Source organism: Euleptes europaea, chromosome 19 (assembly GCF_029931775.1).
Source record: "Euleptes europaea isolate rEulEur1 chromosome 19, rEulEur1.hap1, whole genome shotgun sequence".
NCBI classification, from domain to species: domain Eukaryota; kingdom Metazoa; phylum Chordata; class Lepidosauria; order Squamata; family Sphaerodactylidae; genus Euleptes; species Euleptes europaea.
In genome coordinates this window covers 29,362,141-29,378,051 of record NC_079330.1, presented here as the reverse complement: position 1 = coordinate 29,378,051, position 15,911 = coordinate 29,362,141, and the positions used below count along the sequence as shown (strand labels likewise).

The 15,911-nt window shown below is 47.6% G+C and overlaps 1 protein-coding gene across 1 annotated transcript in view; it reads right to left on the bottom strand.

Annotated features, from left to right (window-relative positions):
- YPEL2 (yippee like 2) overlaps positions 1-15,911 on the bottom strand; it is a 50,649-nt gene that overhangs the window by 23,582 nt on the left and 11,156 nt on the right. Inside the window, exon 4 of the mRNA XM_056865029.1 lies at positions 8,334-8,645. Coding sequence (XP_056721007.1) covers positions 8,334-8,645 — 312 coding nt within the window. The remainder of the gene's footprint in view (positions 1-8,333; positions 8,646-15,911) is intronic.

Sequence of the window (15,911 nt, the reverse complement as noted above, 5' to 3'; positions counted from 1 at the left end):
CTTAAGTGGTAGGGAAAGTCGGCATATAAAAACGATCTATTCTTCTTCACTCGCCTCTAAGGTTGCCAACTCGGAGTAGGGACATTCCTGGAGATCTGGGGATGGAGGCTGGGGAGGGCAGAGTTTTGGGGACAGAGCTCAGCAGGGATGTGATGCCACACAGCCTACCCCCAAAGCTGCCAGTTTCTCCAGGGGAAACAATCTCTGGAGTCGGGAGATCAGTTGCCATTCTGGGAGAACTCCCGCCCCCCGCCTGGGGGTTGGCAACCCTCCTTACCGCCACAAAATGAAATTATTTTGACACACAAATGAGCTAAAACAGTTGCACTGAATACAGATTTAGAGAAAGGTTGACTTAACGCTTCTGCCTCACAAGCCCGAAAGTTAAGTGAAGGTAGTGTTATCTGGGAGAAGCGCTGTAAGGGGGGGAGAGATACCCTTGCACGCTCAAAATGTGTTGGGCGTTTTTCTAAAAATAAACACACTGTCCTTCCGACAATTTCTGGTTCTGCCGCAGACTGGTACAGCTTTCGTTTCTGGAGCCTCCTTACAATAGGACAGAGAGCAGCATCGTAAAGCTTCCTGCAGAACCCACATTAGGAAAAGTAGCCTTTTTGAGTCTTCAAACATTCTCTGCCAACATCTTGCGGGTTCATTCAGACGGTGTTACAGTGAATTAAGCAGCGCTGGAGCACAGTGCATGGGGTTTTTTGTTTCCAGTGAAAGCAATCTGCCTGTACCTGATGCAAGTGCACCACCCTAACCTAGACCAGAAACCAGGGCTTGAAGGGGGGTTATCGCCCCCCAAGCCCAAGGGCAACTCCACTCCATCCCCTTCCCGTGCCTTCACTCCCTCGGCCCCAGCATCTACTGTCGGGTGCCCAACATGGTGCCCACAGGCACAGCAGCACCCACCAAGTGCTTTTAGAAAGCGGGCAGGGTGAGGTGGGGCTTATTCCCAGCAGGGCTTCTGACTGGCCATGCAGTTTAAAAGATATCCTGTTAAACAGAGCTTCTGCCTGAAACATTGAAGAGTTACTAAAGGTAAAAAAGTAAAGGTCCCCTGTGCAAGCACCGGGTCATTCCTGACCCATGGGGTGACCTCACATCCCGACATTTACTAGGCAGATTTTGTTTACGGGGTGGTTTGCCAGTGCCTTCCCCCAGTCATCTTCCCTTTACCCCCAGAAAGCTGGGTACTCAAGGAAAGCCCTCTAGATGAAATACTTGCAAGTTGTTCAACTCTGGACTATATTAGTCTCCCATACAGAGTGTGCATGCTAATATCAACCAGGTAAAACAGTCATTTTTAATGTTTTTAACCTTGATATAACAAGGTAAAGGTAGTCCCATGTGCAAGCACCGGGTCATAACTGACCCATGGGGTGACGTCACATCCCAACGTTTACTAGGCAGACTATGTTTAAGGGGTTGTTTGCCATTGCCTTCACCAGTCGTCTACACTTTACCCCCAGCAAGCTGGGTACTCATTTTACCAACCTCGGAAGGATGGAAGGCTGAGCCAACCTTGAGCTGACTACCTGAAACCGACTTCTGTCGGGATCGAACTCAGGTCGTGAGCAGAGCTTTTGACTGCAGTACTGCAGCTTATCACTCTGCAGCACGGGGCTCTTATGAAGAGTTACTACTAGAGTTATATATAGCCTCAACCCCTGACATTTTGTGGTTGGCTCCACCCCCTGCAGCAGCCATTTTTATTGTGCCCAACGCTCTTTGTCAGAATCCCAAAGGTGCCTGCAGGCTCGAAAAGGTTGGAGACCCCTGGTCTACTGATTCGGGCATTCTGTATTAACAAACACCCCGGAGCCACGAAGATGCTAGCTGAGATTACTGCAAAGCAGAATAACTCTCAGCCTGCTCAATGCTTGGATGGGAGGGGCTGTGGCGCAATGGTAGAGCACCTGCTTGGAATGCAGAAGGTCCCAGGTTCAATCCCCGTCCTCTCTAGTTAAAGGGACCAGGCAAGTAGATGACATGAAAGACCCCTGCCTGAGACCCTGGAGAGCCGCTGCCGGTCCGAGTAGACAATACTGACTTTGATGGACCAAGGGTCTGATTCAGTAGAAGGCAGCTTCATGTGTTTATGTGAGGCTCCAGTAGCATCCAGGTAAGTCAGAGACTTCCAAAGAGAGGCAGATAGTTAAGAACCGGAAAGCAGGATGCTCAGCATACAGGATGGCCGTCTGTCAGCAATGCTGATTCTACTTCTTTTTGCAGATCACGAGAGGGAGGGCATCTTGGCCATCTTCTGGTCACTGGAGGTGTGTGTGGGGGAAAGTAGTCTGGAATTTCCTGCATTGTGCAGGCGGTTGGACTAGATGACCCTGGTGGTCCCTTCCAACTCTGTGATTCCATGATTCTAGGAGCGAAAGGCAGGTCTCAGCAGGACTGAGCCTGGAATTGGAGGGGAGCGTTGGGACAGGCCCCCAGACGATGAACCTATTGCAAGACTGATCTGAACCAAGAAGTTCACATCTGGTTGCCAACTCCAGGATGGGGAAATTCCTGGAGATTCTGGGGTTGGAGCATGGGGAGCATGGCCCTGGAGAGGAGAGGGAGCTCAGCAGGGATGTGATGCCATAGAGCCCCCACCCTCAAAGCTGTCAAGTTTGTCAAGGAGAACTGACCTCTGAAGTCTGGAGATCAGCTGTAATTCCAGGAGAACTGGAAGTTGGCAGCCCAAAGTCCACCTGAAGTGTGTGTGTGGGGGAACCAAGTAGGGTTGCCAACCTCCAGGTTCTAGCTGGGGATCTCCTGCTATTACAACAGATCTCAACAACAGAGATCAGTTCACCTGGAGAAAATGGCCGCTTTGGCAACTGGACTCTATGGCATTGAAGCCCCTCCCCAAACCCCGCCGTCCTCAGGCTCCGCCCCAAAAACCTCCCACTGGTGGCTTAGAGGGACCTGGCAACCCTAGAACCAGGGGCTACCAGAAGAAGGGCAAGGAATTAAACGGGGAAGCTGAGGAACTGGGAAGGGAGAGCAAGAAAGATCAGGGCCCGCGGGCAAGCGAGGAGAGGCACTGAGATGACCCATTTTAAAGAACGGTCTTCCCGCCTCATACAGGGCTATGAGACAGCTCACCACCCCAGACACAGGCACCACGTCCCACACAACAGAAACAAATATACTCGCTTTCCATCTGACTTTAAAAAAAAAATGCAATGTTTGAAGAGATGCCGCTTATCCGACAACGGTCTCAGGGCACCTTTCCTTTCCTTTCCTTTCCTTCCTTTTATCCCTTAGAAGCTCCTTGATCAATTGATCTTGAGCAGCACATATCTAGTGTTGGAGGGATATAAGGACTGAAACAAATCTTGCCACTGACAATGTAGCCTTAGGGTCCCTGTCACTTAGTAAAAAAGGCATTATGTCAGTCACAGAGGCATTGGATTTGTATATTAAAAGGGGGAAATATAGTGCGATCGAAGTTCCTCGTAAAAGCGGCCTTCCAAAAGGGCATGGGCTAATGTGTCAATAGAGCCAGAAGAGCAAGGGCAGATCCTGTCTGAGTATGGTATATTCAGAATTCTGCCCTGCATTACCATAGAAGGGTTAGCATTCAATCTAGCCAAGCAAAAAGCTCTACAGAGACAAGGAGTTGTCAGATAATATGTACAGGCAGGCAGACCACGTGGAGGGGGTATTCCGAAGAACTGGGATGAACAGACGCGACAAGCACGAAAAGTAGTGCTGTTATAATCGAGCTCTTTAATGCGCTTTTTAATTTTGGCAAAAGCTTCAGTTTTCCCAAGTTCTGATAACATATCCTGCGAGAAGCCCAGCAACGCCAGTTTCTCATCTAAGATTTTTTGCCATGAGGATTTGAAGGGGTCATGCTTCAGAGAAGCTAGGAACCCCTCAGTGCTAAAGCACAGTTTAAAGTGGAGTTTAAAGGCGGCCAACCACGCCCTAGCTTCAAGTGACATTTGGCCAAACTCGGAACGAAGAGTAACGCCAGCAACACATCGAGGGGCATTTAGGAGTTTTCGTAAGAACTGAAGCAGTGGACGATCTATAGATTCATTGATGACTGTAATCCAGATGGCAACACCAAAGAGGATAATTGGGGTAATTTTCAGGTTAAAAACCTGAATAGCCCCTGGAATATATTTGCTACCTTTGGTGTGAAAAAAAATTGACAATAGCACCAACCCCAGGTTTAATTTTGTTGGACACTGTTTTTTGATGGGCATTCCAATTTAGGTTATGGGAAAACAGAATGCCAAGGTAAACAAACTCCTTGACTTGGTGTCTCAGGGCACCACCACCTCATTTCAACGGCCTGTTGAAATGACAAAGCCTCAGGCCTGACCTGGAAGTGCTTCTGCAGCCCGGCCGAGAGGATGCCACAAGCTGCCCGGAGGGGCCATGCCTTGGCAGGACCTTTCTGCCACTGCCGCCTCCTGTTTGCAGCTTCAAAAACTGGCCGTAGGGGAAAGCACCAGTCCGCAGGCCTGGTTCAAGGCCCAGCTGACCCCGACACCCCCGCCCCTCAGTATATCCCCCGGCAAAACTGCAGCTCTCGCTGCAGCCCTTATCACACCCTTGGATTAAAAGTGGTTGCAAAGTGATTCCGCGAGAAGCCGCAAAAGGAAAACTCGCCCCTCGCTTCCCCCACCAGTCTGGTTGGCGTTGGCTCCTAAGAACTTTCTTGGCCAGGCAACAAAAGCCACAACGGAGATCTCCTTACGCACCAGACACAGTGCAGCTACACACAAGAAGTTTTCACTCGCACCTGCCAGAGACAAACAGCCCAATGAATAAGCAAACCATTTCCAAGCGCTTGCTGCCCAGAATGGATTGGGGGGGGGGGGCTGGCAAAAAGCACTGGCAATCGATTCCCTTCCTTGAAATAGCTATTGCTGATTAAGAGTCCTGTTTCTCTTTACAAAAACCCCCACACAAAACGGTGTAACTACTTGTCCAAAGATTTTGCAGTTATCAGGTGGTTGTTTTTTAAGGGGAGGAAGAACACAAAACGAAGACACAAAACAAAGTTGGAGTAGGAATGTTCACATATGTACTTCGGCATTCATTTCTGGTTTCATGCACAGTCAAGACAACCACTTCCATCCCACCTAATTCTGCAACATTTCCCACTTTTTATTGCTTTTCATGCCATTTCGCGCAATTGATACAAACATCGACAGCGTTATTTTTCTGCATTTTGTTAAAGTGGCCAGGAAAAAACGGAGACTGCAGTGTCATTCCAAGTGTGGAGAGACCTTAAAGGAAATCTGAACGTGATCTGAACGGGAAGGGTCACAAAATCCCATAATGTCCTCATGCCAGAGGGACAGAACCAGTGCTTATCAAATCAACTGCCTAACAACCCACACTTGGCAGAGTTTGAGGCTCCTCAGAAAGATCCTTTTAAGAAGGGCTCTTGGACTCTCCCTTAAAACCATCGAATGGTATGAAGGGGGACTTACATAGAGAAACAGAGAAAGCACATCGCTGGTGTTAAACCAACATCTAGGTCAGCTCCCCTTTCACTTCCAGGTAATCTGGAAGTGAGACAGCAGCTACCTAAGCAGCAATTCAGTACCCCCCACCCACCCTATTTCCCTGGAAGAAACTTCATGAGGCCGTGGCTCCCCGAGTCAGTTTCTATCTGAACATAAGAAAGGCCCTGCTGGCTCAGACCAAGGCCCAACAAGCCCCGCAGTCTGTTCACACAGTGGACAACCAAGGGCCTCGAGGAAGCCCACAAACAAGACGACTGAAGCATTGTCCTGCCTGCATTTCATAGCACCTAATATATTCAGCCTGCTCCTCCGATCCTGGAGAGAATAGGTATGCATCATGACTAGTAGCCATTTTTACTAGTAGCCATGAATACTCCTCCATGAACACGTTCATGGGGACAATTCAACCATGCAGCACCGAGTTCCAGGGTGCCCAACATTTTAAAAGGCAGGTGAAGACTGGATGACTGAAGTTTCCCTCCAGCACCAAAACTCCCTGCAGACGGGTAAAAAAACAAAACCTAGCAGGTCAAGGAGATGACTAGTGTCACCTTCTTCCTGACATACTCATTTTCCACATGCAAGCAGTTCCCCCACTTTCCTCCCCTCTGCCCAGAACATTTATTCATGCAATACCTCTGCTAGCAACGGTATAGGCCTAAAGGGCCCTGTCCTACCATGAGTTGCCAGGGCCACAGCCAGAAGCCCCAGAGAGCAACTGGGGTTGGTGGGGCTGGGAGTGAACACACACATGAAGCTGCCTTCTACTGAATCAGACCCTCGGTCCATCAAAGTCAGTATTGTCTACTCAGACCGGCAGGGCTCTCCAGGGTCTCAGGCAGGGGTCTTTTACATCACCTACTTGCCTAGGCCCTTGAACTGGAGATGCTGAGGATTGAACCTGGGACCTTTTGTGTGCCAAGCAAATGCTCTACCACTGAGCTACAGCCCCTCAGAGATGCTGGGAGGTCAACCCTAACCACCATTGAACATGTGGATCAGCTCGAGCCCTAGCAGACTATGCTGCAGTCATAACATGAAGCTACCTTATAAAGAATCAGACCATCAGTCCATCACAGTCAGTATTGTCCACTAAGACTGGCAGCAGCTCTCCAGGTTCCCAGGCAGGTGTCTTTCACATCACCTACTGCCTGGTCCTTTTAGCTGGAGATGCCAGAGATTGAACTTGGGACCTACTGCGTTCAAAGCAGACACTTTACCCCTGAGCCACGGTCTCTCCTCATGCAGGTTTGTCTTCAGATATGGGAGGCATGGATGAAATGCCACCCACTGGTCAGGTAACAAAGCCCAGCAGGTTTAGGGAGAGATTGGAAACTGCTTGCATGTAGAGTAGGGATGTATGAGAAAACAAGCATGGCTAGAAACTCTTCCCTGAAATGCCAGGTTTCCTCTCAGGTATTCTGAAAATTTTAAATGAGTTTTATGATTATTGCACTAAAGAATATTTAGAAATAGATTTTGACAAAACTACGGTTTTAATCTTCACTAAATCTAAACTCAAAAGGGTGCATTTCTTATATCTGCGAGGAAATTCTATAGAAATAGTAAGAAATTTTAAGTACCTTGGGGTCATGTTTACGTACAATCTTTCTTGGGACTTCCATATCCAGATGTTCATACAAAAGTTAAATTCCTCATTGATCTTCCTTAAAAAATTCTACTTTTGCAATGGAGGGCAATTTGTACCAGCCCTTATGATCCTATATAGAGCAATCATACATTCGTTTGTTAGATATGCTGTTCCAGTTTGGTACACCGGCCATAGAGAACATCTCGATAGTCTTCAAGTTAAATTTCTTAGAAGCTTGCTGGGTATTCCACGATGTGTCTCCTCCTCCACTATATGGTTAGAACTGGCGGTCCCAAATTTATCGTCCATTATATATCAATCTGTCATCTGAAATGCCAGGTTTTTATATGCAATCTAGTCACGTGAACACACAGTAACCCCAAGCTGGGTACCCAAGGTTGGGTGGAGAAAGGTAAAATGATGTTATGGAGAAATATATTTATTTTAAGGTGCTTATATCAAGGTTAAAAACATTAAAAATGATAAAAGCACTGCAACTGGTAAGGTTGATAAACATAAACCACATACTATATGCGTTTCGGCCAATACGCCTTCATCAGTGGTCAGATAAAAACCTATATAAAACACACACAATGTATCACAATATATATAAAAAATTATAAAAGCCCAGGTATGTATGTAGGATGTATAACAAATTTCAAATTGGAAAGCCCTCTAGATGAAATACTTGCAAGTTGTTCAACTCTGGACTATATTAGTCTCCCATACAGAGTGTGCATGCTAATATCAACCAGGTAAAACAGTCATTTTTAACCTTTAAGGCAGACTATGTTTAAGGGGTTGTTTGCCATTGCCTTCACAAGTCGTCTTCACTTTACCCCCAGCAAGCTGGGTACTCATTTTACCAACCTTGGAAGGATGGAAGGATGAGTCAACCTTGAGCCGGCTACCTGAAACCGACTTCCGTCGGGATCGAATTCAGGTCGTGAGCAGAGCTTTTGACTGCAGTACTGCAGCTTACCACTCTGAGCCACGGGGCTTTTAACCTTGTTATAAGTGCCTTAAAATAAATATATTTCTCTATAACATTGTTTTACCTTTCTCCACCTAACCTTGGGTACCCAGCTTTGGGTTTTTCAGGTTGGGTCCCCCCCCTTTCTTATTTCACACAATAACCCCCATACACCCACAAAGCAAGGACAGTTGCGCACAGCAGACGCCTAAAGCCGCCTGGAGGTTTCAGCCCCCCAAGTTGCATGGAAGGAACCACCCGACAGACCCCCTACCTTGGAAATGAGTTCATCGTGGTTTGCCAGGTGGGCCCTGCAGTGGATGCAGCTGTAAGTTCTGTGGCACGAAGGCAAGTACGCCTGGAACGTCTTGGACCGGGTCATCTTCACCATCGGGGCCACCGAATGCTGCGCAAACTCGGGGGCGGCCCACGAGGCGCTCCCGCAGGATGGGTCGCAAGGGAAGCACTGGAAGACGCAGGTGAAGGCCGTGATTTGGCAGGGGGTGGGTGTGGGGCAGGCTCCACACGCAGGCAAGGGCTTCAGGGTCAGAGAACCGGGCACAGGAGCCGCCAGACCTGCACGGACCTGGGTGGACAAAATAGCAAAAATGAAAGGTTTTAAAGACTGCCCCAACACTGTTTATGCTCCCGTTTCTGCCGAGAATCCCCAATATGATTGCAAGATTCCCCCCTTGACTGCTAGAGATGGTCTCTTGTGGTTCTTTTTACACACCCTGGTTACACCTTCGCGGGATTTTCCTTGGCCATGAACGTAAGACATGCTCTTGGGAAACAGCAAGGCTTTTCAGAAAATGCAGCTGCACTCCAGATTGCACCATTCCGATCAACACAAACAGTTGGCGGGTGTCAGGAAAGGCATCGGCGGGCACCATGCTGGGGACCCCCACTCTTCATGGATCTTCTCAGCTGCCATTCTTACCACCATAATCCTGAAGGGCTGGCCAGATATCCCCATATTGCAATGGAAGGGCTACGGCTCAGAGGCAGCGGCTTGTGCAACATCACCTTGAGATTCCAACTGGGGACTGTTTGATTTCAATCAGGGACACCGTGCATGTGTGTGTGTGGGGGGGAGATTAAACACAGCACCGGCAAAAATGTGACCCATCCACACCTCCCAGATGTTTTACAATGGCACAGGCTACAAATTTAAATAACTATGACCTCATAACAAAAGACAGGGGGGGCCTCTGAATCTGTGTATACTGAATGGTTTTATTTGCATTTAGCCATAGGCCATTACAAACATGTCAAGGATACCACAGATACATAATAACAGGAAATACTAGGTTAATAACATTCTGGATTAATAATAAATATACATAATAAAACTATGCTAAATCGATGCATACAAAAACAACAACAAATAATAACTAAAAATTGTGGTGGTGTCCCAACGGGCCAATGGGACCTAGCGACCGTTAAAATCAATTTGAAGGATCAGCTCCCTTAGCAGCCATAAGGGACCTTATTTTCTTTGCCACCAGAGCATACAGGGCAGTCCTATAAGAAACAAACCCATTGGTATCTTTTAACAAAAGAATGTGTGCTGAATGCATTTCCCTAACTACCGGCCTAAGCATAGCCATTCCACATCCAGGACTGAGGAGAGAGAGGAGGACCCTCCTGTCAGGTGGGAGTGCTTCAGAAATAGCCTGAGCACTCTTTTATGATATTGGGGTTTTAAACACATCCTTTCCTGCTTCTAGTGGAAAGTCAGCACCTTTTCACAACATGAGATGTAAATGTCACCCGCTAATGTGGTGGTGGTAGAAAGTGCCGTCAAGTCACAGCTGACTTACAGTAGGGTTTCCAAGGCAAGAGATTAACAGAGGTGGTACCGCATTGCCTGCCTCTGTGGAGCGACCCCGGACTTCCTTGGTGGTCTCCCGTCCAAGTCCTAACCAAGGCCGATTCTGCTTAGCTTCTGAGAGCCGACGCAATCGGGCTAGGCTGAGCCATCCAGGTCAGGGCGACATGATGCTAATATTACCCACTAAATGGTGCCGTTGCAGCAGCTGTTTAAGAAGCTGGCAACCTTCTCCATCATGCTCAGGATGCAGGGTTTCACCAACCCCAGAGAACGGATAGGCTGCAGATAGGGTTGCCAGGTTCCTCTTTGCCACCGGCGGGAGGTTTTTGGGGAGGAGACTGAGGAGGGAGGGATTTGGGGAGGGACTTCAGTGCCATAGAGTCCAATGGCCAAAGTGGCCATTTTCTCCAGGGGAACTGATCTCTACCGGCTGGAGATCAGTTGTAATAGCGGGAGATCTCCAGCTACTACCTGGAGGTTAGCAACCCTAGCTACAGACCCGGGAAATTTCTCACAGGGGCCTAAAGAGAAACATTCCAACCAGCGTGATCTCCTAGACATTCAATGGGCATAGCTGTGCATTGATGGAGGGTCCCTTAATTTCAGGGAAGCCACTATTTACAAAGAAAACAATCAGCCCCCCTCTCCGCCTCCCTCCCATGGTGAATGGAAACTGCGCGGTTGGCTTTAAATAGCTCACATGTTGCCAGCCGAAGCAGCGAAGAGGCGGCCGTGTAAGGCCGCGACCGCTCGCATTTTCGTTAACAATGGCTATTTCAACTCAGCCGGGCTCCTTACCCAGCAAAAGGCTGCAATGCCCTCTGCCAACTGTCACTAAGACTCAGAAGCCTTCTCGTCAATCATCTCGTCAATCATCTCCAAGTTCTCTTCGACCTCTGCTTGGACACAACCACAAAACCGTGGTTTATTTTCACTGCGGTTAGTTTGTGAAACCAGGATTCGGCTTGCAGAAGATCAGTTGAATCCTGGGGGGTTACCGCACTTTGTATTCCCAGCGATGTATTAAGCGTTTGAAAATGTTATAAAAAATACTGTTCGTGCTTTCGATGTATTCCCACCGATGTATTAAGAGTTTGGAAACGTTATAAAAATACTGTTCGCACTTCGTTTGGCCCCTTTAGCAGTGAAGACATCTTCCAACCATTTATAAGCCGTGGTATCCAAAAACCCTTTTAAAGCGATGTTTTTTATAACATTTTCAAACTCTTAATACATCGCTGGGAATACAAAGTGCGGTAACCCCCCTGGTTTGCCATGACCAGTGTTGGTTTTGGCACCCTTATGCATTCACGCCCACCTCCTGCATCCCCCCCCCCCAAAGAATATTGCGCCTAATCCCAGCCTGGAACAACAACAAAAGGGGGGGGGGGTAAATTAAACTCAACCAAAATGTTGAATCCAAACCGAAAAGGTTGAGCTAAAAAACACTAAAATTACAAATATATAAATTTTAATATTGTTTCCAGGCAGAATTCAAAACCCTGGTTCATACCTGTAAGGTTTGGGGCCAGGGTATTTGAAGGACCACTGCCTCCAGTATTGACCAGCCCACTACTTAAGATCTTCTGCACAAGGCTGGATCTCTGTGCCCCTGCCTTCAGAGGTGAGGCGGATGATGACCAGATAAAGGGCTTTTTTTAGTAGCGGCACCTCGCTTACAGAATACAAGCCTTGATACTTGCCTGGTACCCACCCAACTCTCTATTAGGTGCCGGGCCAAAACATACGTTTTTATATAAGGGGTTTGATTCTTTCAACATTGTTTTAACAGTCTGCTCCTAGCCGGAGGACTATTTCACAAGGACAATTCCAGGCTGCTAAATGTTTGATGGTGTGACTGGGTGTTAATGATTTGTTAATTGTAATGCTTTTCATGCTGCTTATGATTTTAATGATTTTTAATTATTTTAATCATGTTTTACTTTGTAAACTTCCAAAAGCAGGTTTCTAGAAATGGGGCATACAAATTACCTGAATACATAAATAGATATTACACAACTTCCCAAGTTAACCAAGATGGGTTTTTTCCCTTCTCCACATATCAGATGTGTTGGGGTGCGGGTAAGCATGGGAACTTGGAGAAATCAGTGGTGTGGGACAGAACACTTTCCAAACCTGAAAATTTCCAGTGCTATATTTTGCTCTTCATCTATAGCCATCAAGACTGTTGAGTTTCAAATCAATCATCTTAAGATGGGCTAATATAGGTTATGAAGTACTGACAAACCTCAGTGCTTGTACATGGTGTATTTGCCTCCTTTTTCTTAACATTATTTAAGTTTTGCTAACACTGTTTAGCTCTGACCCGGATGGGTCCAGGCTAGCCTGATCTCGTCAGATCTCAGAAGCTAGGCTGAGTCGGCCATGGTTGGTACTTAGATAGGAGACCACCAAGGGACACCATGCAGAGGAAGGCAATGACAAATCACCTGTTAGCCTCTTGCCTTGAAAACCCTATAGGGTTCCCATAAATTGGCTGCGACTTGACAGCATTTTATACACACACTACACTATTTAAATTTTTTACTTAAATTTGAATCAGTAACTTGTTTTATTCTGATTTTTCCGGAAAACTCACATCACTGGGAGAATCCCATCTGATCTAGTAACTTCTGTTACTTTTCAAGGCCCAAGTAATATATTTTATTTAGGTTTTTTTTTAAGTATCTCTCCATTTTACTATTTAAACATTAAAAAAATCCAAGGCAACTTGCATAAAATCTAAGCTAACGTAATGTAACGTAAAGACCTGTCACACATCAATTGGCTGAAAAGGGGCAAGAGAGAAGTATACCCCCCCCATACAGCCTGAGTCAAGAAAACTGTGTCCACCTGGCATCTAAAGAAAGTTTGCACCAGCTGCATCTGCTCGGGGAGGGTACAGGTAACAAAAAATTGCTCCATCTACAGGATCCTTCCACTTAACCCTCCATAGGTAAGAACAGGCTTTCTGTCGATTTCAACAAACAGGCACGTTCATACAGGAGAAACCGGTCTTTCCAATACTCCGGTCACAAGCTCTTCTCATTACCCACTCTTAAGAATACAATGAGCAGGTAATCATAAGTATTTCATCACAAATGATTATAGGAGCACAGATTCCCCCCCAGGCCCTCTGACAGTTGGTCTCCAGACCCACACCTTGCTAGGAATGCTCAAACATTTGGCCATTCAGCTCCTGTCCTGTTGCAAACAGGGAGCCAAATTTTTGATCGGTTTGACCATTCGCCAACCCATCTGCAGCTGTTCAGCAGGATGCTTTACTGTATTCCTTCCTAACAGGCTTTCTCCTGAAGTCACAGCTACTATTTTCATTGCCTTGCCTCCAGGAACTTTTTGAAGACTTAAAAAAAAATAAAAATCAGTCAACGCTACTGTGAATGTGGGCACTAATGTTCTAATGATCTATTGCCATGATCCCTGAATCCCCCGATTCAATTTTTAAGTGAATGTCTCCAGTCCTTTTCCTTGCAGGGCTATAAGGGAATGTGTACTGCACCATGATAGTCACATTTGCGGTTGAAATTTGAAGCATCCCTACACCCTGCAGGAATTCCATCAGTACAGCTCTCTAAAGTCAATGAAGGAAAACATCTCCATTTCCTTTGGATCCACAACTAGTTTCAGTAGGCAGACCACAATGGCAATTTCACAAGCGCACCGCCCGGTGACTGAACACTGGATGACCTGCAGCTCAATGTGTGAACTGCAAATCTAGCTTAATTTAACAGTCCAAATTCCAAAAGAACTCCAGGGGCCACCTTGAGGTTGGCAATCCCATGTGCAATGGCTTAAACACTGGCAGTGTAGTTTTGGTGACTGTGCAAACAAGTGGAACTCTCTGCCCCAGGATGTGGTGATGGCTGCCAACTTGGAAGGCTATAAGAGGGGAGCGGACATGTTCATGGAGGAGAGGGCTATTCATGGCTACTAGTAAAAATGGATACTAGTCATGATGCACACCTGTTCTCTCCAGGATCAGAGGAGCATGCCTATTATCATAGGTGCCATGGAACACAGGCAGGATAATGCTGCTGCAGTTGCCTTGTTGTAGGCTTCCTTGAAGCACCTGGTTGGCCACTGTGTGAACAGACTGCTGGACTTGATGGATCTTGGTCTGAACACATGAAGCTGCCTTATACTGAATCAGACCTTTCGTCCATCAAAGTCAGTACTGTCTACTCAGACCAGCAGTAGCTCTCCAGGGTCTCAGGCAGAGGTCTTCCGCATCACCAAGGTCCCCTGTGCAAGCACCGGGTCATTCCTGACCCATGGGGTGACGTTATATCCCAACGTTTACTAGTCAGACTTTGTGTACGGGGTGGTTTGCCAGTGCCTTCCCCAGTCATCTTCCCTTTACCCCCAGCAAGCTGGGTACTCATTTTACCGACCTCGGAAGGATGGAAGGCTGAGTCAACCTTGAGCCGGCTACCTGAAACCGACTTCCGTCGTGAGCAGAGCTTTTGACTGCGGTACTACAGCTTACCACTCTGCGCCACGGGGCTCCTACATCACCTACTACCTGGTCCTCAACTGGATAGGCCGGGGATTGAACCTGGGACCTTCTGCATGCCAAGCAGATGCTCTACAAACTGAGCCACATCCCCTCCCCTGGTCTGATCCAGCATGGCCTTTCTTATGTTCTTAGTCCCCAAATTCAGACAACCCAGCTTTGCCAGAAGAACCAGCTTGCTGACACACCCAGGAAAGTTCCTCCAGAGCAGAAATGAATGTGTGAAGCTGCTTCGTATCAAACTATCCACCCTTTCCTGAACTCATGGGCAGCAACAACTATCCAGGGTCTCAGGCAAGGGTCTTTCCCAGCTTTGCAGAGGCCTAGGAGAGAACCAGGGATTATCTGTATGCAAAGCAGGAAGCTCAACCACTGAGCCCGCTGGGTTTGGGGAGCTGCAGGTCCAAGTGGCAGAAGAATGAAACTACCTCTCCATGGATTTACTTCTAGCAATTATCCCCAGCCCACCAAAGAGCGATGCTGCCCAGGTTGGCCTAACAATAAGAGGATTTGGGGCCACACTTCAGTTGTCTGTTTCCCCTTCCCCAAGAAGGACACACGAACACATGAAGCTGCCTTATACTGAATCAGTCCCTTGGTCCATCAAAGCCAGTACTGTCTGTTAATAGCAGAAGCGCCTCTCCAGGGTCTCAGGCAGGGGTCTTTCCTATCACCTCCTTGCCTAGTCCCTTTAACTGGAGATGCCAGGGATTGAACCTGGGACCTTCTGCATGCCAAGCAGAGGCTCTACCACTGAGTCACAGCCCCTTCAAGGTAAAGGTAGTCCCCTGGTAGTTCCTGACGCATGGGGTGACGTCACATCCCAATGTTTACTAGGCAGACTATCATTACAGGGTGGTTTGCCAGCGCCTTCCCCAGTCGCCTACACTTTACCCCCAGCAAGCTGGGAACTCATTTTACTGACCTCGGAAGGATGGGAGGCGGAGTCAACGCCCCTTAACCTCCCAAAAATGCATCCCAACTAGGCATTGGAGCCAGCTTCTATTTTCTCCCTCTCTCTCAAGTCTGGCATGAGAGAAGCCTCGGCCAGCCGGGAAGAGAGCGATTCCTAGAATAGAGGAGAGTCACGCGCCCCTTTTTATATACCCATGTCCATATGTCCTTGCTTTTTCGGGATCATACCACTTAATCGCCGCCTCCTGGCACCTCTCCATGTGGGGCAACAGATGTTTTCGCTGAGCACTCTTTGACGGACAGCCAAACGCCTCTCCAGTGAAGATCCACCCCCCCCCACCCCTCCAGAGACCAGGCTTCGCTCTCCGCCTTCATGCAAAGGATCCAGTTCAGCAGAGATTCCGAGCAAGAGAGCTTGTCAGCAGGACGAGAAAGCAGGAAAGGAAGATGTTCACAACCACAGAGATGTCCTCGCCTCGGAAATTAATGCAGCGTTTTTCTCAAACGTCCAATAACTTTTTCATCCAAGTTAAAATCAGAGGCATGCCTAATTTTCACACCGATCACGA